Below are 25,170 nucleotides of genomic sequence, written 5' to 3' on the forward strand. Positions count from 1 at the left end.
TCCAAATCAGGCCAAATCAGTTGTTAGGTTTAAAAGAATCATAGCCTTCTTTCAAGAGGCCCTGCCAAGTTTTTAAGGAAACGTACATTTTGTGTACATTTGAGGGCAAGGTCTTCCACTTGAGCTGATCCTGCAGGTGTGGCTTTAAGAAGTTTGGTTAGAGAAAATGCTGCATCTCTGATCTACAGCTCCACTTCCCCCAGTGGGCCCACAGTTCGGTCACTGCTTCTGCTTAAAATTGGCCAGCCCAAACTCACTGGGACACTGGGGGAGGATGCTGATGAAACATCTGAAGAAGGAGAAGAGGGAGGCAGTGGGGGAGGTGAAGAAACATGAAACTTCTCACGGTCAGCCATGGGGAAGGGCTGGTACCACAGAGCCGGACCTAAACAGCAGAACCGACACCCTTTCCCCCATGTTTAAAAAAATATATTTAGTTGTGGATGAACACAATAACTTATTTATTTTCTTATGTGATGTTGAGTATACAACCCAATGCCTTACATGGACTAGGCAAGCACTCCACCACTGAGCCACAACACCAGCCCTCTCTATATTTTTGGTTGGTGCATTATAGTTGTACGTAATGATATTTGTTGTTACATATTCCTTTATGAACACAATATAACAATGTAATTTGGCCTTAAATTTTATTCTTAATGTTTCTATATTTCCCATATTTTCTTTTTTTTTTTTTAACTTTAAAAAGATGATTTTATTAAGTCATTGCACTTGGTCATTTTATTGCTATAGCAAAACAAGGCCATTAAATTATAACACTTCTCGTTTTGGATTTAACTGATTGTCTCATTCTGCTCATACATTTCAAGTTTAAATGCAAGCATAAAACGTTTACCAAAAAATTTACAGAGCACTTGAATGTTTATTTTTTCTGTGATCACAGTAAGGAGCTGATTTAAAAAGAAGAAAAAAAAGGATCCTCTCTTCCACAAGGCCCATTCTCTCTTTGCATCTTTAGACTCTTCAGTAAAGTTCTGTATAATTCTGTAGAGGTAACAGCTTTATAAGACAGAAGCTTAGTGGTCACAACACAAAAAGGTAACATTGAATACAATTAGGAAATTAGTATTATGTATTTCAAAGCACAGCAAACCTGAACTATACATTCACTAATAATTTGGCAAGGACAGATTCCACACTGTTCACCTTGTTATTTATACTCAAAAGTGGGGGGTGGGGGTGGGAACTAATGTTTCACCTCCACTAAAAGCTATTACTATTACATATCATTTTGTGACATGAAATTTAGAAATAGTAATTAATAAAAGTTTTCATACCAAGAACAAATACTGGTAAACTATAATAAAGGAATCATTTTTCTCTTTAATTTCAAGCTTGCTTGGTTTTCTTTACTATTTTGTCAAGGGCAGAAAAATAGAACTTCAATGACTTGTATATTCTGAGAAGTAGGAAAGCCAAATGTACTAGAGAAAAATGACCAAAAAAACTTCACAAATAACCTGAAATCTGGGTAGGGATAACTTAGTAGATCTTCCAAAGAGAAAGCTGGAAGATGGTGTCTAGGATGCAATATTTTTATTTTTACCTAAGGACTGTCATTAACAGATGATGTAATTTATTTAACAAGGAAATCATTCAACTAATCATTTAAAAACAAAAAGGAACAATTTTGTTCAGTAGTGACCTCATTAGAGGAGCCCAAAGACATTAAATAGTTAAAATGTATACACTCAAAAAGCACAAATAGCTTTCCCCCAAAGCGCAAACATTGTGAATTAAACATTAAGTAATTGTGTATTGGCATTTCTATTATTTTCTACTTCAGTTCTCTTTTTGAAACAGTAAGACAGAATTTCATTTACACAAGATTTCCATACTTTAAGATTTAAAAACATACAGAAAAAACATTGGTTTGGTGGTTTAAAACAAAAACAAAAAATGGAAGCATGATAACTTGGTCCTTAAAATCATTTCCTATATTAGAGCTTGAAGCCTATTTTTTTTTGTAAATGAAAAATTTCAAAATTTTAAATTAATCCATAAGTTTTTAGACATATTACCTATAGATATAACATTCTGAAGTGTTCAGCTGTTCATAAATGACTGAAAAAAGTACTTATTCACCCATTCTGTGAAAATGTTTTTTCCATATGGTCAACTACATTTGGTTTAAATAAGCTGTAATGTGTTATATTTTATGATATACTAACATTCTTCCTAAACTTTTAACCTAAATAACATCCCAAAATATCTCCAGGAGTTAGTTTGCCCTATTATGTAAATTATACACTGTAAAACCTGAGTGTTTACATAATGACAACTTGTCCCAGTATGACACTTTATATGAGGTTCTGAAAAGATTTGGGTTTTGTTTTCCTAATATTACCATTATTAAAAGTCAGAGGGAACAGCACAAAGAACTAAATCATGAGATAATGAAATGAGTAATATTTGAGACTGTTTTTAGATTCCTTAAGAACAAATGAACTTAAAATAAAGCTCACATTTGACAATCCATTACATTTTAACTAAATTCCTTTTATGAATCCTATAGTGCAAGCAATATAAAACACTCAAATTTGAAACTTTTTAATTATTTCATTAGTTATTACTATATGTATGGGTGAGTAATCTGGTTTATAGCTAGGAAACTCCTATTTCATCACCCAAATTAAAAACAGCACTGCAGACAAACAGGCACAACAGTGTAATCCTGGGTAAGAAGCTAAAAGTAAAAATATGTATATATTTACAAAGTTTATATCCCTTATGTATCATGGGAAAAGTAGTGACTATAGTTACTATAAAGCTAATTTGTCGCTCTCAAACAGTTTATCTTACAGATTACTTGTAAAGATATCACCATATTTATAGTATAGAGCTCTTTAAAAATAATACTACAAGTTTCAATAAAAAAAATTATGAACTTTCTTTCCTTTTTATACAGATTCAGTAGTATTTTCAAGCAAACAAACAAAAATAATGTTTGCAATCCCAGCACAGTAAGAAATAAGGCCTCTTTTTTCTCATATTGGCAAAACTAAATATATATATAAAAAAAACACCCACCCCTAACTTTTTAATAGATACTATAGTTCATATACTCATATTTCTTTATCACAACACCAGCGTTTGTTATTTTTAAGTAGCAAGTCAGTGGAAGTTCATATTGTTGCTTCTGAATCCCTAGAACATTTAAGAACACTGTGTTCAACCACTTCAAGAAGACAGGACAGCTTTTTTCAGTTTCTCTATTTCCACCTCTAGATTACTCCTCAAGGTCTTCTCTTCTTCCAAATCTTTTCTCAGTTTTTCCAGTTCTTTCCCATGATCCTTTTTCAGTGCTTCTACAATACACAGCAATTCAATAATCTGGGCTCGAAGTTCATCCAGAGAATTTTTTTTCCCATCATCTATTTCTACTTTAGGTTTGATTTCTAATGGAGTTAGGAAAGCAGATGTATTTGCTTTAGAAGCACTTGGTGTTGAAAGGTACACAGATGGCTTTGGAGTGTAGCATGTATCCTTTTTAAACTCGGATGGCTTTATGTTGGCACTATCCTCTTCTTTTGGTAATTTCAAGGTTTTTTCTGGGCTTTGAGTTGGAGAATGTCCACCATTGAAGCGACCAGGCAGCCTTCTTCCAGGCATCTTCGGTCTATTTGCAGTGAGATGTAGCAGGTTTTCTGAGGAAGCTATGTCATCAAAATTTACAACATCTGTTTCTTTAGAGTTTCTTGCTATAAATGAATCAAGGTCCACTGATTTTGGTCTAAGTGGCAACTGTTCAGATTCTGGCTTTGGTTTAGATACTGGCTCAGTTTCAAATTTTGATGAAACGGTAGAAATTTCTCCATTGATCTTGGCTATAGGAGGTGGTGGAGGAACTGGTTTTTCAGGTCGCTTTGGGTAAACTGTTCCAGGAGATCTCAATAAATTATTGGCTTTGGTGGGTGGAGTAGGCTTCTTGGGTGGAACCTGTGGAGCGGCTGGTTTGGAAGGTTTCTGTTCCAGTGTTTTTTCATCTTTTTCTTCGGGCTTCACAGGAAAAAACTTCTTCTCTGTAGCTACGAGGTCAGGCTTGGGAGCTGGACCCTTAGCAGGAGGTGGTGGTTTCTTTGGTTTTGGAAAGTCCTTATCCAGTTCACTTATCTGAACAGCAAAATTGTCTGGAAATACTCCTTCTTTACCATTAAGTTCACCCTTCCACCACCCAGCTTCTCCAGTTTCCTTACTTATCAAATGGATTATCTCCCCTTCTTTAAAAGAAAGTTCGTCTTCATTGGTACCTTCATAGGCAAATAATATTCTACAATATTCCTTAGCTTTAATTTTACATTCGGTATCTGTTTTTGTTATCTCCACACCCATTTTGGATCCTATTGACTGTATGATTAAGGGCTTTTCCGTTTTTTTCTCTTCTGTTTCATTACTGGAGATTCTTGTTCTAAGTTTCACAGAGCCTTCTTTAAAAATATCTCCAAATCCAATTCCTCTAATTTTCTTTGGCTGAGTAATTGATCCAGATGCAGTTTCATTCCCATTCCCTGAATCCTCTACGGTTTCATGAGTTTCACCATCATCTGTCACTTCAAATTCTTTCACAAAGTTTGAGGGAAACAGTCCCAACTTGTTGTTCAGGGTTCCACTCCACCAACCTTCTTCTACCTCTTCATTAATATCAATAATATCTCCCACTTTCAGCTCCAGTTCATCCTCATTTTGTGGAATGTACTCAAAAAGAACTTTACACTGTCGTTTCTTGGTCTTCTTCTTGATGTTTTTGGTTTGTGGATGTGGCTGAATTCCTCCAGTTGGAAGTCCATAGGTGCTTATTCGTTGTACAAGACTTGCTACATTTCCATGCCTTTCCCGTTTGATGGGCAAATTGTCATCCTTAGAATCGGTGTCTCGTTTAATTTCTTTAACAAAATTATCAGGAAACATTCCTCTTCTCCCATTTAGTTCTCCTTCTAGTCATCCTTCCTCCTGTAGTTTTTTAACATTCCTGATGATTTCCCCAACTCGAATAGTTAATTCATCATCATGCACAGCATCATAATCATACTCCACAATATAGTCAACCATGCTGGGGGCTCCTGCGGGGAAAAGCCCGGCACCCGCTCTCCTCCTCCGCTGGCTCGCGCGGCCGCTCCTGAGACAGGAGGCGGGCCCCGCGCTTGGCTCTGGCCCCTCCTGAGCTCAGGTGGGGCGAGCAGGCGCCTCCATCCGCCCGCGGCACTATCCGGCAAGTCCCTTCAGCGCGGCCCTTGAGGCAGCGGCGATGGCAGCTCCTCACGCCTGGCCTCCGCCGAAGCCACGGCGGCGGGAGGGCCCCCATATTTTCTATAGTGAACTTTCAGAAAAATTATTTTTAACAGCAAAACACGTAGGCATTACAAAAAATTATTAACATTAGTTTTTGAACAGGTTTTGTCAGTTTGTTATAAATTAGTATTTTTCAGATTTTTTTGTTATTGTCCTACTTAGACTCTTTTGACACATTTTCTTAATTGCCACATAGGTGTATATACTATATATATGTGTGTGGGTGTTTTTGTTTTGTTTTGGTTTGGTTTTGTGCCCTGCCACAACCATTTTCAACCCCTTGTGGGCAATATTGTCCTTGTTAAGAATGAATTTTGTAGATACTAACACATTTAAAGCAATACCATTTTGTCAGTATGTTTAAGAATTTGCTGAAAGAAGTGGGAATCTATGCACAGAAGTTTATTGATCGAGGAAAGGACTTTAACTTGGAGTTGGCAATTAAAACAAGAATAATATCTCATGGCTTAAAATATTCTTCAGCTGCTGGAAACTGGGGTGACCAAAAGAAAGCTCATCAAGCCAGAGCTGAAGTATTTCAGGTGTGGGTGTCAACCAGGACTATAGGATTCATAGAAAAAATGTTATAGGACTAGTAGTTTCTTTAATTTATTTATTGTAAATTGTTTTGATTTTTATTTTGTTCTCAGTATGAAATCACTAGATTTAAATCACTAGTTTTAAATTATGAAACTGATATTTTTCTTTAGCTATTAGCATAACAAAGAGGAAAGAATTTTTTGACTTACAGTTTAGAAACTCAAGATATTTAAAAGAGTAGCTACATAGGAGATGAGACAGTATGTGTTAGCAAAGCTTTGCAGTATCCTAGCAAATTCTAGGATACTGTCACATAGCAAAGTTAAATTTCTAGTTCCTTTTAATTCATTAAAAATTTCAGTGTATAGTTGATGTTTTGGATGCTGGGTTCACAACTTGAATAAGTCTCTTTACCAACCCTCAAGTAGTTCATCAGCATCTAGCAGAGTAACATTCATTTATATAAACCTCCTATACCCTGAGCTTTGATATGATAAATGATGCCACACTACAATGTCAGTTCAGTGAATTACTATTGGGATGTGTCAGGTACTCTCCTACACTGTAGAGCTGGAAAGATGAATAAAACAAGATTCCTGATCTTTGGTAGTTTACTAACTACACTTGTAGATGGATGTGAGCAGGTATCTACAACATGGTACAGTATCATAAAAGACCCCCACACCTGCTCTGTTGGAATGCTGGAGAAAGGTTTTATCACAGCTTTAGAGGGTGAAAATAAGTCTTTAGGTGGTAACATCTGAACTGAATCTTGAAGCATAACTGGGAAACAGCACAAGGTGGAAAGGAGGGTAGAACCAGCAGCTCACATAAAAACTTTAGAAAATTTCATAACATCTTGAATACATTTTTTTAATGAGCTGGCTTTTTAAAAGATACCTGGTTTAAAAAACAACAACAACAAAAAGCCCAACTGTATAAAAAGGTATGCAGTCCCCAGCACCAAAAATAAAACCTTGAGTTTTCTGGCCCCTTCTGTATTAGTTCCATTGCAGTATTGTAATGTTTTAAAAATAAATTTAAGTACATGAAGAATATCTGATCTCATGAAGATACCTGGTTAGAAAGGGGAGGGATATTTTGATTTTTTTCAGGTAATTGCATTTATTTTTTGATGTGACATCAACACTACAAATTGTAGTAACTTAAAGGTTAGTCATGACAGAATCTAAACACCATTGATTTGTTGTGTGCTTCAAATTCATCCTTTACAAATATAGTTTTTTTCTCAAATGCATGCTTTTGAAGCATCATCATAATTGGTCATTTGAAAAATAATGATTCACTGAGGTATACAGAATTTCACATGTTGACACATTTTATTACACATATGTGTGTATGTTAAAAAATTTACTTGTTAATATCACTACTGATGTCATTTAGGAAAGCATTTATGGAGAAGTATCAAGCCCTTTGTTGTGGGTGGTTTTCTAAAATTCTGATTGTTTTTTGCTTAGGTCAAAAATTTTTAATTTTTTTTTGTTTGTAGATGTATAAAATACCTTTATTTTGTGTATTTATTTTTATGTGGTGCTGAGGATTGAGCCCCAGTGACTCACACATGCCAGGCAAGCACTTTAACACTGAGAAACAACACCAGACCTGTTAGGTCAATTTTTACTCATGATTTTCAGCAGATACTTAAAACTGTTATTCTTTTTTTTTTTTTTTTTTCATGCAAGAGATTTTATTAAGTGGATGGGCAGTGTGTCTGCCCACTGGGTGAAAGAGAGAGAGAGAAAATAAGAGAGAGAGTGAGAGTGAGAGTAAGAGTGAGTGAGAGTGAGTGAGAGAGTGAGAGAATGAGGAGAGAAAGTGAGTGAGAATAAGGAGAGAGTTAAAATTGTTATTCTTGAAAAGTTCACTTTGTTAATTTTCTTTGATTTCTTTGCTAGATATCTGTTTGAATTAACATTGTTGTGAATGTTATTAATAACATTGTTGGTGTCAGTTGGCTTTCAGGTAGAAAAGATATTCTCTTCTTATGAGGAAAGTGACTTGTTCAGAATTGTGCAAGTCCTTTTCTGCAGGAGCCATCTTCATGATATAGTGGATACATGTTTTGAGGACTTTCTTTTTGGTTGAAAAATTAAAAAAATGAGTATTCCATGATCAGGTTTTGATAATCATTTTTACTGTTTCATTAAGGACATTCTTGGACTGGAAATGTAATTCAGTTGGTAGAGTGCTTGCCTAGCATGCATGATGCCCTTGTTTGAATCTTCAGCACCTCCCCCCCACATACACACACAAAGACATTCTTCAGTAAGACTGACCTTTACTTGAATGCAAATAGAACTGCTGGTAAAGTTTGATTCCATTGCCTTGATTTATGCTATGGTGTCACTAGTTTTATTCACTTTTTGCATTATCAGTACAAATGTTAACACAGTGAAATAGGCAAATAATACATTGTATTTGTATAAAAATATTTTTGACTCTCAGTAGGTCTACAGAGCACACTTTAAGATACTCTATTCTAAAAGATTAGTACATTTTAAGAAGACCTTAACCTTCTTAGTATTACTAAATATGAGATCAGATTTGCAATGATTACATAGTTCTTTAAGCAGTTTTTTTAGCACAACTTTTCATTTCTATGTTTATACACAATGCAGTCACACTATTCATGCAATCATACATGTACATAGGATAATAATGTCTGTCTCATTCCACCATCTTTTCCATCCCCATACCTCCTTCCTCCCCTCACTCCCCTCTGCCCAATCTAAAGTTCTCTCACTCCCATTATGGATCACTATCCACATATCACAAGAAAACATTTGGCTTTTGGTGTTTTGGGATTGGTTTATTTTGCTTATGATGATAGTTCCTGGCTCCATGCATTTACCTGCAAATGCAATAATTTCATCCTTTTTTAAGACTGAATAATATTCCATTGTGGTAAATATATGCCACAGTTTCTTTATCATTCATTATCTATTGAAGAGCTATTGTGAATTGAGGTGCTATAAATGATGTTACTGTGTCCCTGTAATATGTTGATTTTAGGTCCTTTGGGTATAGACCATGGAGTGGGAAAATTGGGTCAAATGGTGGATCCATTCCAGGTTTTGTAAGGAATCTCCATAGTGCTTTCCAGAGTAGTGGCACCAATTTTCAGTCCTACCAGCAATGTATGAGTGCTCCTTTTCTCCCACATCCTTGACAACACTTATTGTTGCTAGTATTCTTGATAATTGCCATTCTGACTGGAGTGAGATGAAGTCTTAGAGCAAGTTTGATTTGCATTTCTCTAATTGCAAGGGATGAAGAACATTTTTTCATGTTTTTTGATTGATTGCATTTCTCTGTGAAGTGTCTGTTCAATTCCTTAGCCCATTTATTGATTGGGTTATTTGACTTTTTTTGGTGTTAAGTTTTGTGAGTTCTTTATATATCCTGGAGATTATGCTCCATCTGATGTGTGTGTGGTAAAGATTTTCTCCCATTTGGTAGACTTGTTCTTCATGTTACTGAGAAGAAGCTTTTTAGTTTGAATCCACTCCATTTATAGATCCTTGATTTTACTTCTTGTGCTTTAGGAGTCTTGTTAAGGAAGCCAGATCCTAAGTCAACACAAGGGAGATTTGGGCCTACTTTTCTTATATTAGATGCAAGTCCTCTGGTCTAATTCCTAGGTCCTTGATCCACTTTGAGTTGAGTTTTGTGCAGGCTGAGAGAGAGGTTTAATTTCATTTTGCTGCACATGGATTTCCAGGTTTCCAAGCACCATTTGTTCAAGAGGCTATCTTTTCTTCAATGTATGCTTTTGGGGCCTTTGTCTAGTATGAGATAACTGTATTTATGTGGGTTTGTCTCTGTGTCTTCTATTTTGTACCATTGGTCTACCTGTCTATTTTGGTGCCAGTATCATGATGTTTTTGTTACTATAGCTCCGTAGTGTAGTTTAAGGTCTGGTACTGTGATGCCTCCTGCTTCACTCTTCTTGCTAAAGATTGCTTTGACTACTCTGGGTTTCTTATTTTTCCAAAAGAATTTCATGATTGCTTTTTCTATTTCTATGAGGAATGTCATTGGGAGTCTTTTGTTTTTAATCAGGATGCAAATAAGGTCTTGCTTTGCAATTGATATATTTCTTAAGCCCCTTTTTAAAAATAATCTAGAGATTGACCTCCATCTTTTTCTTTTTGTAGATATTTGAAGAAATAGGACTATTTATTTTGGAAGGTTTCAAATAATCTGGGTTTTTCTGATTACATCTCACAGCTATGTTGTTCTATAAAGAGCTAATTTGATCAAAAATTTTGATGATACTTAGGGTTTGAGGTTTTTATTAAATGTACCAGACATTGAACTCAGTGTGCAGTAGCACTGAGCTACACCCCTAGCTCTTTGTATTTTGAGACAGGGTCTCACTAAATTGCTGAGGCTGGCCTTGAACTTGCAATCTCCTGTCTCAGGATATCAAATTTCTGGAATTACAGGCATGTGCCACCATTCTTGGCCTCAGGCTTTAGGTTTTGACACTAATATCTCTTAGGTGGTATTATATACTTACAGTGTCTGGTCACCTTTTTATAATTTTAGTAGCTACTAATGATCATTGCCTTTAATTCCTTGATGAAAAAGGGCTTGCAAACTCATGAGATTCTAATTCTTATTATTTCTTTTACATTAGCTGAACTACTTCTCAAACTTTGCTTCTTGTTTTTTTAAGTAGGCACCTGGTATGTAGTTCCTGTGGTAAACACAGGATAAATGCTTGATTCTTTTCCTTTATTTGCCAGATTTCAAAATATTGAGTTCATTGTTCATTATTCTTCAAAACTGAATAATGACTTTTCTTTTTGAGAAACACTAGGGGACTCCTGCTCCAGAGGCTCATCTGCATTTTCTTTGAAATACTGTAAACCCATTTGTTTTGCTTTATGTATTTTATGTTAAGAAATTGTTATCATTCTCTGGCACAATGTATTTCATTCTGTGTTGGGGAAACCTATAATAATTCACCTGTTTTTCTATTGCATTTGCCAACATTACATTTATCATTTCAGGTGTTCCTTCCTGGGAGACTCATTCATTGAGAAGTTGCTTTGTTTAGATTTACTTTTATAATTCACTTTTGAATGTAGAGTTGAATTCTAGAATGTTAAATGATAACACAATGAGCTTATACATCATGTATTTTATGAGGAAAATTACATGCTGTACTTGAGATATAATGTATTTATTCAATTTGGGTACCTTCTAATGATCATCAAATGGTTGTTAGGCTTCTCTCTTTCCTACCAGCAGAGAAAATCCTAGGTGTTTTAATCAGCTGTTTTTGCTGCTGTAAATAAAAATCTGACCAGAACAATTATAGAGGAGGAAAGTTTATTTGAGTACTCGCAGTTTCAAAGGTCTTATTCCTTAGAAGGCCATCTCCATTCCTTGGGGGCTCAATGTGAGGCAGTATATCATGGAAGAAGAGTGTAGCAGAGGGGAAGCAGCTTACTTGGTGAGCAGGTAGCAGAGAGACTCCTCTTGCCAGATACAAATATATACCCAAAAGCCATACCCTCAATTCCCACCTCCTCCAGCTACACCCCACCACTTCAGTTACCAGTCCAATAACTGCTATTAGGGGATTAATTCACTGATTGGGTTAAGATTCCTACAATCTAATTGTTTCTCCTCTGAACCTTCTTGTATTGTCTCACACATGAACTTTTTGGGGACACCACATATAACCATAACACTAGGGTATATAAATTAAGGCTGGAGTCTCTTTCTTTACTAATATTATCCTTAACCTTTGCTGTTAGTAAATGTGGTGTTTATAATAAAAATAATAAGTACAAAATAATCTGATGTTTTCCCCTCAATAGTGATGATGGCCTGCATTGGAGAAATCAAACGAGATTATCAGATTGCCCATGGAGCAGTCCAGTTTGTAAGAGAAAGTTTGAGGCATCAGATCCATATCAGGTACATGTTTGCAATCTTTGTGGAATAATGGCAATTGCTAACACCAGGACCCATACATGTGAATGCAGGGGTTGTCACAATAAAACCCAGGTGTGTATAGAATTGATCATTTTTTAAGATAGAATCATGTTGGGCTATTGATCCAGGCAGACTGAGTATGGTGGAACAGATTGACCTTTTCCTAATTTTGGTAACATAACCTCTGTGAGATGCCTAGTTTTACAAAAGGAAAAAAAAAAAAAACTGATTTTTCCAAGTCAGTGGAAGTTTGGTAATTTATCCAGGCTTTTTATGGTTTTGAAATAATAAGGACTTCCTTGTACAGGAATTTTAAACAAGTTTTTCTTAAACCTTTTGAGGAGTGTGAATACAAATTGTGACTGGCAAAAAAAAAAAAAAGACTATAAAACATCACAGAGGCCTGGTTAGGGGAAAGAAGTACCCTGAAGCATGGTGGCAGGAGAGGTGAACACTTCAGTGCTGCTTGTTCACTTGTCATCTTTAGTATCAAATCCTTACCTTTTTCTGAGATTAGAGAAGTGGGGACACTACATCCAGTTCTACTAATTAATATTTATTTTTTCTTTTCAGATATCTTTGGTGTGAATTCCTTATGCATGCAAGTTGTTGTTCCAGGAACTTATATCTATGAGCATTGCACCTCAAATGATGAGTGTTTAGATCTTTAAAGGATTCTCAACCAGATTCCTGTAAATGTCCATGTCTTGCTGGGCACAGTGGTACAGGACCACAATCCCAGCAATGAGGGAGGCTGAGGCAGGAGAATGGAAAGCTCAAGGTCAGCCTCAACAATTGAGCAAGACTCTATAAATAAAGAAATGAATAAAAAGAACTGGGGATATAGCTCAATGGTGGAGTACCCCTGGCTTTTATCCATAGTACCAGGAAAAATAACAAAATACCTGTCTTATTTCTACGATATAGCTTTAAAAGAATGACAATATATTGAGTTGTGATAGAAAACATTTTATTTGTTTTGTTTAATGATATGAATGCATTTCTTCTGTAAATAGACAATAAAGTCTTCAAGATAGTCTTGATGTGTTTTCTTTAATTGGTATTTCTCTGTGTTAAAACAAGTGAATATAACTAAAGCATTAGTGCACTGGATTACAGAAACTTGTTACTAGGCAAGAACAAGGTTGTAATTATCTGTGACTACATTTAGCTATTGTTGAGTAGTATTTTTTTAGGTTTATAGTTCAGCCTCTTCACCTGTTAAAAAGATAACAATTAGTTACATATATGGACATGGTTGACTTTCTGATTAGGAATTAGTTCAGTGTTACAGATAAATAAAGATGCTAAAATTCAGGAATAAAGGGTAGGACATGGTGATGTGCACCTGGACTCAATCCCAGCTACTTTGGAGGCTGCAGCAGGAGGGTCTTTTGAACCCTGGTGTTAAAGGTCAGCCTGGGCAACATAACAAGACCCCATCTCTTTAAAAAAGCACAACGAAAACATTGGGATAAATAGTATAAATGAAATGCTGAAGTCCTATTAGGAATTTTAGCTATACAATGTTAGATATGGATGGTAGTTCTGCTGTATTGGCCTATGTACAAAAGAGGACATTAAGGGCTGGGGAGATAGCTCAGTTGGTAGAGGGCTTATCTTGCAAGCACTAAGACCTTGGGTTTGATTCCCAGCACTCATCTTCTTCATCATGTTTCTTACTTAGGGGAGATACCTGTGGAGGAAAGAAGCATCTTTATTTCCTCCGGTAGTCTGTTATTTTTCCCTAGTAGTTTCCATGACATTGAAATTTCCTAAGATGACCAAGGGATTTGTAGCAAAGACACTGCTAGAAGTAGTGCAAATCCTGTACTGGGAAACTTACTGTCTATTGAGAGGATTCATACTCTGAGGAAATGTCACGGGCAACTATTTTTAATTAAATTTTTTATATGGACTCAATATCTTTTTTTATTTACTTATTTTATGTGGTGCTGAGGATCAAAACCCAGTGTCTGACAACATGCTAGGCAAGTGCTCTACCACTGAGCTACAACCCCAGGCCTTTTGGACAACTTTTGAAATATTGTTGAAGCTAAAAACTGGATAGCCAGTTTGAGGGAAATCTTGATATGTGATATTTTCTGAGTAATATATAATTATCAAAGGTCAAATAAAATATGTATTAATCATTAGCCAAAATAAGGCTTGGGTCATTTAGTTTACCATGAGAATTTTGCTTTGAAATTTTAGGAAAAAAATTGAGTTCTCATTAATTCATTGTTTGTTTCTAAAACATCCAACTTCAACACTTCCTTTAGTTCCCTTTGAATGGGACCACTGACTTTTTGGTCAGTCTGTTCCAAGAGATGTGAAAGAGGAAATACTTTCAGGCTGGCAGGACACTGGGTATCTTTGCCAGGTGTGTGTGTATCTAATCCTAAGAACAAAATTCTTGCCAGTTCTTGGTACTCACCAGCACTCAGTCAGTTACTTCATGCTTTTCTGGGCCACCCTGGGTCTCAATGGCCAGGTTTTCCAAGTCACCAGGCAAAAGTTATGTCCTTTGAACTCCATACTGACCCCTTTGTACCTGCAAAAACACAAGGAAAGTCAGTTCTCAAAACATCAACTTGGAAATGGCTACATTGCCAGAATTGCACATGGTGGTCATCAGACATTCTCACTGGGTCAAAACCAGCATTTTACCTACATGTTCTATTTCCCCAAATATTTACAAAACAGAGGTCCTCATCTATTTCCTCCGATCCCAATATTTACAAAACAGAGGTCCTCTTATATTTCCTCTCTTTCCCTCTAAGCAGCATGTTTTAACCAAAACTAATGTACTTCTCTACAAGCTTGGGGAATTCACGAGGACAGCCTTTTCTGCCACTGGCTACTATCAATCACCTAGACCCTTATAAATTCTCCTCAGTGCTGGGCCCTTCTTGCCCAATAGGCCATGTTAGATTGACAAACTCTCACCCATTGCTACTTTGATTCTTGGGAACCTTGGGGCTCTTTCTATAACAGCCTAATGAATGGATAAATAGTATCTCACTTCCAAAGAAGTTCTGTTTCTTTGTTCTGATGGCTAAGTATTCATCAAATGATTTACAGAAGACCTGAGGTCAAAAAGACCTGTCAAATACATGCTGCTATTCTTGTTCTCTTATGACAAAACTTGCTGCCTATTTCTGTGCATGTCATGAGGAAATTCAGAGATGGGTTAAGAGGAAATCCAGTTGGTTTAAGGCCAATAATGAATACCATCCTTACTTTCCCCTTTATCTTAAAATTCACTATATACACTTTGGAAAACAGAAGAAATTATAGTCCCGCTATGTGTACTCCTTAACAACTCAGTTACAGAGCACAAAAATTTTAAGTTTAAAAAAAAAAGATACTGAAAGTGGTTTGTTTATTCTATCCTGGCCTCATTTAAGAACCAAGCGAGTGTTTGTTGTTAGTATCTTTGTAATTAGGAAGGATTTAAAATTTCAGGGAGGTAGTTTCCTTTTCATTTTCTTCTATGCCAAAACCGTTGTTAATTTTTTAATGGAATCTTCTCACATTGCTACCATTAGAGAAAACCAGGTAATTCAATATCTTTCTCATATGAATGCTTATAAAGACAGAATTGATAACTGGTATGTTTTTCCTTTAGTTCTCCAAATAGCTGGCAAAAATGGTTTATGTTAGCAATTTTTGAATTACTTACTTAAAAAAGGTCTTGGGGTTGAGGGTAGAGCTCAGTGGTAGAATGCTTTCTTACCAGGTGCAAGGACTGAGGTGTGGCCCTCAGCACATGCAACACAACACACACACACACACACACACACACACACACAGACAAATAATGGATCTTAATAATTTGGGATAAGTAGTAATTTGATTCAGTTGTTAAAGTAATATCTCTGGATTTTATTTATGAAATCCCAGCATTGTATACATTTTTGGTGGTGGATTTACTTTTGAGAAATATCTTTATTTTAATGCTTTGGGAAAGTGAAGATAAAAAGCATGTGTCTTCATATTTTTACTAACTGACCAAAAATATGGAATGCTTCATGAATTTGTGTGTCAATCTTGCACAGGGCCATGCTATTATCTGTAGCATTCCAATTTTAGTATATGTGCTGCCAAAGCAAGCACATGTATAAAGGTTTTGTGTATGACCAAAACAAAAACACTATAGCACAGATGTACTGGATCTTAACAACTGAGTAGTTGATTCCTGCCATTGCAACCTGGTGAGCATTGTCTTCTTCAAGAACTTGCTGATGATATACACCCATAAGCATACTCATGAGAACAATCTAACCTATCAGTTCCTGAGAGTTGACTCATCTCCAAGAACACCTCCTCTTAAGCATCACAGGTGACTGGGGAAGCACTGCTAACTTTTACCACAGCAACATGCTGAAAGTCTGATTGGAAAATGCTTGTGCGTCCAACTGGTACTTTTTCAACTGTGCAGATTCAGTTGATGAAAAGAGGAGAAAAAGTCAAGAGCAGGGAGGGTTAGCATATTCAGAAGAGCTTTTTAAGTTTTTATTTCTTTTTCCCTGAGTGGCATGGGATTTGAACTGCAGTCCTTGAGCATCCTAGGCAAGTGTTCTACAAAATGACCTATTTCTTCAGCACCAGAGTAACCCCTTTTAGGTACTCTCTAGATCCTCTGTGGGTCTGAGTCCCTAAAATTCTATTCAGAAAAACCAGACAAAGCCAATGATTTTCTAGCACATTCTTCATTTTGCTTTTTACAAGAATCCTGCAAGGAACATTTTGTGCATGTCATAATCCACAATCTAGGGGTGTATCATGAGGGGAAAACTTTATCCCTGTTTATTGAAGGAGGAAAAGAGTTGTAGCTGACCACTGAGCAGAAGATGATGTCAGTGAGCATGGAGGGCAGGGGTCAAGAGGAGAGGCAGGCACATGTGGTAATTATAATATGCTCAGGTTCTTAGTATAAAGGCCATCAAACCTGTAGATAAAAGCAGACTCACTATCTATACCAATTTGCACTTCTTACCATGTCTTCTTCAGCTATTCATCCAATGGAAAGAGGAAGGGCTGGGGGCTATTAATCCCCTTCTTTTGGGTCACTTGCCATGCCCTCAGCTGGAGTAGTCAGGGGCTAATCTCACTTAAATGATTCTCAGATTTCCTGCTCATCAGTACTTGGTAGCATGAAATGAAAGAAGTACCATCCTCTTGAGATTACTCTTGACACATTAGATTAAGGCACTCCCAGAGTGCTGCTGATTTTTGGAGTTTTAAGTGAAAGTTTAAGCATCAGACACCAAGCTCTGCATGAGATATTATCTTGGCTGAAATCTACTCTGGACAGATCAGATGGACATACCACTAGGGCCTGGCAGATGTCTGTCACTGTTGTGTGTCTGGATCTTGGGAAATTACAAAGATTTCTACTTATAGGGTGGAGTGGCCAAACATCTCAGGTGGTGGGGATGGGGGGTACATAAGATCCTGTGCAGTACGCTCACACACTGTGACCTTCCAAGGTCCAGTTCTCTCAAGCAATCACTTGTTCCCATTCAATCTCCCAACCTCTTCAACTGGTTGTCCTCACTACCAGACTCAAAAGGAAAGCAGGCTACACTCCCTTCTGTATCTCTTTGTGTATAATCTTCTCTGTGCCTATTTCAATAGCTTTCCACCAGAGTCACCCTGGACCACATGGTAAGCACTCTAGGGTTTTCACAGCAATGAACTCAGTTGCGACCTCTACAAGATGGCTGTCTGCCACAGGCCTCTGCTCACAAGTTGAGAAATGTGGATCACTTGTGAGTTAAGTTCAGACTGCCTTTCTTCTCTACAGCATTTTTTTTTTTTTTTTTGCTAAATATGGCCATTATATTTATCTTTTTTCCTTGGTGTAATACCATGCAATGCCTGTCTGCCAGGCCTCAGTATTGTCACTGCCATCAGGCAGAGTGCTGATGTATCCTTTTTTGCCCTCTATGACAAAGACCAGACTTTCTGGGTCTCTTCAAGTCTTTCTAATAGTGAACTCCCTCAGTCACTTGCCTGATTGTGTAGCAGTTCTTCAGCTGCTTCAATTCTGAGCCACAGAGAAGTTTAAAAGTATAGCTCCCATATATGCTTCTATCTTAGCTTTTTTAAAATTTTAAATACATAGAGTATATTCTTTAGTTATTAAAAATAAATCTTCTTACTCTGTTTCCTTATAAGGGAATTTCCCCCATGAAAACTTTATACTGCAAAAACATGTTGTATGTACATGGACTAGAAATGGTAATGACTAGAAACAGGTGAGTGTGCATTAGATTGGTGCTTTGTTGGATATATCATATGTATAATTTTATTAGATTATTCATGTTTCAAATTCCTTAATAAAAAGATCACAGAAAGAGAATATATTAAAAATGGAAAGAAGGGAAGAAATGATGTTACCCAAATCAAGGAAAATTAACTGCCATCGAAAAATGTTAGTTACACTAACTAATAAATAAGAATATGTTTTAAAAATAAGTTCTAGATCTACAGGACACACTTAATGCATGCAACAGAGTCCAAAATATTTGACAATTCCTTGGCATCATTAAATTTATTACTTTTTCTTATCTATAATCCCAAACAGAATTTAAACAGAAGAAATCAAAAACATTTATTTGCAACATCTCCAAAGATTTTCTTGCACTTTGGTAGTTTAAATAAATGTTGCTTGAATGTCCAAATACACAACTCTACATAAGAAACAAGAACTTAACAGGCTGCTTTTTCCTGATGGGTAACTAAAAGCAGGGAAAAAAAGCTTTGCATCTCTGCTTCCATTGTCTCTTTATTACCTTAAACTTTGGATCAGCTCTGCAAACAGGCATGCTATTCACTTAAGAAGTGTTTAAAAACTGGTAATACAAGTTTAATTAGCCCTCAGCTTACCTAACCTATCCCATCTCCTCTGAGACTGGGGAAATCAATAAGAGAACTAAGGTAATGTGAAAAGCCTGTTAACTGCCAATTTCTGTGCCATCCTTTTCCAGTCCCTCAGAATGGTACCAAAGAGTCTCCAGTCATTGTTCTTAATGTTCCAGAAACAGACAAATCCCAATGAGGCTGATTACTTCTTGAGCTTCACAGAACCAATTCTGAGATAATGACCAAGACTAATTTGACCAAGACTATCTGATTATGCATATCTCCTGTTTTGTACCCCAATTTTTCTTCTATTTGAACTTAAAGCTCATATCAATATCTTCAAAGGCAGCCTGGTTTTTGATCCCCCTTGTCTTTCTGATTTACCTCTATTGATTAAATTTTCTTTCTCCATTACTTTTTTCCATTTGACTTCTGGAGTGAGTGGCCAGATCTAATTTTTTGAAACTCCTTGAAGTTAGGACCCCTATGGCCTAAATCTCTGGTAACAAACCCTAAGATCCAACAATGTAAAACAAAGAAAAGAGAAAGTGAAAGGTAACCAACATCCCAAAAACCATTTATAGCAAAAAAATAGGAAGTCAAAGTTAACAGAAAGTAAATGTGCACATTTTTTAGTGTTTTTTTGTGTAATTTTAAAAAACTAGCAAATAAAACTTTATTATTTATGTTGTAGAATATGATGCTTAGGAATTTGTATACAATATTGAATGACTAAATCAAGGCCCCTCTCTGGAGATGGTGTGGACCTCACACAAGCTAGACATATACTCTTACCATTGAGTTATATCCTCAGACTGCATAAATCAAGCTCAGTAGCATATATGTCACATACATTTTTGGGCAGTGTGGTGAGAGCAGTGAAAATTTACTCTCTTAGCAATTTTCAAGTACACAGCACATACTTATTAGTATATTCATCACATTATACAACAGAACTGAATTTATTCCTAACTGAAATTTTGATTCTTTTGACCAACATCTTCCTAATCCCCACCAAGACTATGTTTTGCATGATTGCAGTTTTCCAAGTTTCTATTACTTTTATAGTAAAAATCAACTTTGCTTTTTAAAAAAGTCTGCAAAATATACTCAAATATATGGTTGCCATTTAAGGGTAGCATGGTTACCTAGACAAGGCAATTTCTAGGCCACAGGAGGGAATAAACTAAATACAACTTAAACCCCTTTGTTTGAACTAAGACTGAGAAGAAAAGGAAAGTATTCTTTGTAACAAAATGAATCAAATTCATATACAGCTAAACCTAGAAAAGTAAATAAGTTTTCAAACACTGACAAGAAAGAGAAACCAGAAAGTAATTTTCCAAAAGCAACACCACAAACTTATTACATGTTATACACCCATACTAAAAGTAGACAAAATCAGAAGCCCTCAACCTTAAAAAAAATTGCTCATAGTGTATATAACTAGGTAAATCAAGGTGCAAATTTTAATTTATATTCCAAGAAATGTTTTTTAGCACCTTTCAAATATCAACAATTATACAGTTGATGACATTTCTCATAATTGACTTGATGTATCTGGGAGAGGGACACAAGAGAAGAGAAAAAAATGCTCTGAAAGACCACTAATAAGATTAACTCAAAACCTTCTGCTAAGCTGGGCAGAGCACTTACCTAGCATTTGTGTGGCACTGGGTTCAATTCTCAGCACCACATATAAATAAATAAAATAAATGTCCATCAACAATTATAAAAAAGCCTACTGCTTCCAGTGTGGTGAATGGTCAGTCTTTTTACATTTCCAATTCAATACAGATATCACATTTATACAACATGTCATTCAAAAACTACTAGAAAATTTAAAAATGGGATAGAAAATACAAGCTCATATATTTAATTATTATGACATAATATAGAGAGGAATTACTATCAAATTACTCCACAGGTTTCCCAAAACCTTCAGTTTCTGTACTGACCTACTGCAGCTCCAGTACACTGATACCTCTTCCTGGTGGGGGCATGTCCTGACCCGCAGGACTGTATCGGGAACCTGGACAGGGGAGCAGGGATTGGGAGAGACAAGAGACATGAGAAATGGAGACAAGACAAAAGCCTGATCAAGTCTCCATTTATTAGGGGAATAAACCCAGTTAATATAAAGTACAAAAACCAATCAGGGGAAAGCATGCAAAGGCAAGACTAGTCCGAACAACAGAGCTCAAATAAGGAAGTGTACTTGGCCAGTTGTGAAGCACCACACAATCTAGTCTGATGCACCTGGTATTGTCTGACAGTTACGTGTGCAGGAGAGGCACGCCCCACCAGCATCTGGCAGGCACCATCTTAGCTCAACATGTGGCAAGGTGGGGGCATGGCCTGCTGGCTCCGGACAGGGGCAGGGGTGGAGCACTGCCAACATGACACTCACAGCTGATACCCAGTGCTCACTAGTTAGACAACATCAGCCATCTGCAAATAAACTCCACTGAGATTTCTTTTCCCACAACTTTTCTTTCTCTATTATCTTAAATAAAATAGCATGTAAAAATAATGCAATGTGAAATGAGTTTCCAATCTCAAACCTAGACAAAAAAAAAATTAAAAAACACCAGCCCAACTGGAAATCCATATGCAACAAAATGAAACTAAACCCCTACCGCTCACCCTGCAAAAAAGTCAACTCAAAATGTATCAAGGTCCCAGGAACTAGACCAGAGACCTTGCACCAAATAGAAGAAAAAGTAGGTCCAAATCTTCATCATGTTGGCTTAGGATCAGACTTCCTTAACAAGACTCTCAAAGTACAAGAAATAAAAGTAGGGAGAGGCAGCCACGAGGGGTGGAGCGCAGCCCAGTCAGGGGCGGGAAAGGCGGGAGCCCGTGGCAGAGGAGGGGCTGCCTGCATGAGGCGCTGCGTCCTGCCCTGCCTGTGCAGTCCTTGGGGCTGTGGGAGCCGCTCTAGGACTCCGCAAGTGATGACTCCCCACCGCTCCCGGGGGCCGTGATGATGAGAAAAATGAGGCCCAGAGGAGATTTCTGTTCAGAATCACTTAGTTTGTAAGTGGTGGAGCTGTGGTGTGAAACCAGGTGGTCTGACTTTGGATCCTGTGCCTTTAACCACACTGTTTCTCATACTGCAGCAATAATCCAGTAAAGGGTGAGGAAACCAGCTTGGAGAAATGGACTTGCATTAAGTAACCTAAATCAGGATATGCCTCCAGTCTGTTGACCCAGGCCTGTGAGGGAGGCATGCTTTGTTTGTGCCCTGTTTTCCAACTGTGAAGCCACCTAATAGCCACAAACTCTGCAAGAATGCAAATTATTAGTATAATAGCAATTTTTGAATTTTGGTTGTTTTGAACCTAGATACTCAAGGAGTGGAATAACTCAAAAGGTATTTTTATCAGAAGCAGGAATAACTGTGGTCTGCTTTAGAGGCTGCCTGCCCCAAAGCTCTACAGGGTTTTGAAGTGTGTTAAGAACCTGAGTCTTAACATGAACTAGGAGATGCCTTCTTAGAAGAGTGACAGCAGCTGGTCTACATGTTTCAGTGCTGAACTAGTTCCTCAGGTATCCTGGCTCTGGAAATTGCTATGGGAGATTGGATGACTATTACAGATCCAGGTCTGTCTGCAGAAAGTAAAAATATCTCTCTATATACCTCAGACACAAAGATGTCTCCATCAAGTCTATACTCACAGCAAGTGCTATGTTCTTCAATACCTTTATCAAAAAATGTGCACAGCTTTTTCAGTGCCTTCTGCACAGAAGAGAATATTGAACAAAGTATTTCATATCTTGATCAGGAATTGACTACTTTTGGTTTTCCTTCATTATATGAAGAATCCAAAAGTAAAGAGACAAAGAGAAAACTAAATATAGTTGCTGTTTTAAATTGTATGAATGAGCTACGTGTACTTCAGTGGAAGAACCTTCTAGCTCAAGAAAATGTGGAAACAAAGAATCTGAAACTGGGAAGTGATATGGACCATCTACAGAACTGCTATGCAAAACTTAAGGAACAACTGGAAACCTCCAAGAGGGAAATGATTGGGCTTCAGGAGAGAGACAGACAATTGCAGTGCAAGAACAGGAATTTGCATCAGCTCCTGAAAAATGAGAAAGATGAGGTACAAAAATTACAAAATATCATTGCAAGTCGAGCTACTCAGTATAATCATGATATGAAGAGAAAAGAGTGTGAATATAATAAACTAAAGGAACGTCTGCATCAACTTGTTATGAACAAGAAGGATAAAAAAATAACCATGGACGTTTTAAATTATGTGGGGAGAGCTGATGGGAAAAGAGGTTCCTGGAGGACTGGTAAAACAGAAGCCAGGAATGAAGATGGAATGTATAAAATTCTTTTGAATGATTATGAATATCATCAGAAACAAATCCTAATGGAAAATGCTGAACTTAAGAAGGTTCTTCAGCAAATGAAAAAGGAAATGATTTCTCTTCTTTCTCCCCAAAAGAGGAGACCTAGAGAAAGAGCAGATGATAGCACAGGAACAGTTATCTCTGATGTTGAAGAAGATGCTGGAGAACTAATCAGAGAGAGTATGTGGGACCTTTCCTGTGAAAATGTGAGAGAGCAGCTTACAAACAGCATCTGAAAACAGTGGAGAATTTTGAAAAGTCATGTAGAAAAACTTGATAACCAAGTTTCAAAGGTACACTTAGAAGGTTTTAATGATGAAGATGTGATATCATGACAAGACCATGAACAAGAAACTGAGAAACTGGAGTTAGAAATTCAGCAATGTAAAGAAATGATTAAAACACAGCAGCAACTTTTACAGCAGCAGCTCGCTACTGCGTGTGATGATGATACCACTTCACTATTATGAGACTGTTATTTGTTGGAAGAAAAGGAACGCCTCAAAGAAGAATGGTCCCTTTTTAAAGAGCAAAAAAAGATTTTTGAGAAAGAAAGATGAAGCTTTACAGAGGCTGCTATTCACCTAGGATTGGAGAGAAAGGCTTTTGAAGAAGAAAGAGCCAGTTGTCTAAAGCAGCAGTTTTTAAATATGACTACATTTGACCACCAGAACTCAGAAAATGTGAAACTTTTCAGTGCCTTCTCAGGAAGTTCTGATCGGGACAATCTTACAGTGCACTCAAGGACACAGCAAAAGAAGCCTCACAGTGTGTCTAATGGGTCTCCAGTTTGCATGTCTAAACTGACTAAATCTCTTCCTGCTTCACCTTCTACTTCAGACTTTTGCCCAACACGTTCCTGTGTACCTGAACATAGTTCAAGCAATGTACTGAATATAACCCCTGAAGAAACTACACCAAATCAGGTTGGAAGAGAATGTACAAATCAGAAGTGGAGTGTGGCATCAAGACCCGGGTCACAGGAAGGTTGCTACAGTGGATGCTCCTTGACCTATACAAATTCTCATGTAGAAAAAGATGACTTACCTTAGATGTGTGGATGGGACTTTTTTCATTAACATTCATCAGATTTCACATCTAAGTTGAAACAGGGTATGTCATAAAGTCAGTCATCTCTAATAATTCAGGATGGTCTGAGTTGTTTGTTTGGACTTCCCTGTTTTTCCCCAAAGAGCTGAAATGCTTTATCTATTTAAAAGGATATAAAAGCTTTGGATATGCATTTTTAGTAACAGAAACATCTGGTTCTGTGAATAAAGGAATGTATAGATGTTTGGGTGGGAACAAAAGCACTAGAATAAGTTTCCTCTTTATAGGTATTAAAAATAGCACTTTTAGGAAACTGATTATTGTAAATGTTTAATTTTTGTCCCAAACATAGTTGGCATTGGAAGTTTAATCTTTACTTGAATGTATACTGTAGATTTTTAACAAAGCAAGTTCTATATTTATTATGTTTAGTGTGATTTTGAAATTACCTCTTTCATATTTTTTAAATAAAATGAAATTTATGTATGTTTTGTACATAGATATACATGATTATGTTAAGAGGTTTAAGACTTAAAAACTTCTACACAACCATGAGTATAGTAAAATTTTCAGTTGTATTCTGTTTACAGGTGTGTTAGGACCATTGCCACATTGCATTTAAGGTTTTCTTTTTAATCCATATGGGCAATATTCAAAAATCTGTTCAAAAAAAAAAAAGAAATAAAAGTAGGAGTCAATAAATGGAATAGATTCAAACTAAAAAGGCTTTTCTCAGCAAAGAAAACAATCAACAATGTGAACAGAGAGCTTACAGAGTGGGAAAAAATCTGTGCCACACACACTTCACTAATATCCAGAGTTTATAAGTAACTCAAAAAACTTTACACCAAGAATACAAATCACCCAATCAATAAATGGGCTAAATAAATGAGCAGATAATTCACAGATCTATAATCAACAGATACATGAAAAAATGTTCAACATCTCTAGTAATAAGAGAAATGCAAATCAAAACCACCCTAAGATTTCAACTCACCCTAATTAGAATGTCTGTTATCAAGAATACAAGCAACAATAGGTGTTAGTAAGGATGTG

General features: G+C 36.7%; 1 protein-coding gene and 2 pseudogenes across 3 annotated transcripts; 1 reads left to right on the top strand and 2 right to left on the bottom strand.

Annotated features, from left to right (window-relative positions):
- Positions 1 to 16: 16 nt before the first annotated feature.
- LOC306642474 (renal cancer differentiation gene 1 protein-like) lies at positions 17 to 356 on the bottom strand (annotated as a pseudogene). Its single transcript has one exon. The product of its transcript is annotated as a renal cancer differentiation gene 1 protein-like (transcript).
- A 2,216-nt stretch (positions 357 to 2,572) lies between these two features.
- Positions 2,573 to 5,313, bottom strand: LOC306643059 (CD2-associated protein-like). The gene has a single exon (XM_079108984.1). The coding sequence runs from the start codon at positions 4,927 to 4,929 to the stop codon at positions 3,202 to 3,204; it is 1,728 nt and encodes a 575-aa protein (XP_078965110.1). The 5' UTR covers positions 4,930 to 5,313; the 3' UTR covers positions 2,573 to 3,201.
- Positions 5,314 to 21,814: 16,501 nt separating this feature from the next.
- Positions 21,815 to 24,288, top strand: LOC306642820 (afadin- and alpha-actinin-binding protein-like; annotated as a pseudogene). Its single transcript, XR_013766856.1, has 2 exons — positions 21,815 to 21,835; positions 22,183 to 24,288. The product of XR_013766856.1 is annotated as an afadin- and alpha-actinin-binding protein-like (transcript).
- Positions 24,289 to 25,170: the final 882 nt, after the last annotated feature.

This window comes from Sciurus vulgaris, assembly GCF_902686455.1.
Source record: "Sciurus vulgaris genome assembly, chromosome: 13".
Classification (NCBI taxonomy): domain Eukaryota; kingdom Metazoa; phylum Chordata; class Mammalia; order Rodentia; family Sciuridae; genus Sciurus; species Sciurus vulgaris.

Excerpts from the sequence above, each read along its gene's own strand:
- LOC306643059 (XM_079108984.1), bottom strand. The coding sequence starts at position 4,929 with ATGTTTCCTGATAATTTTGTTAAAGAAATTAAACGAGACACCGATTCT.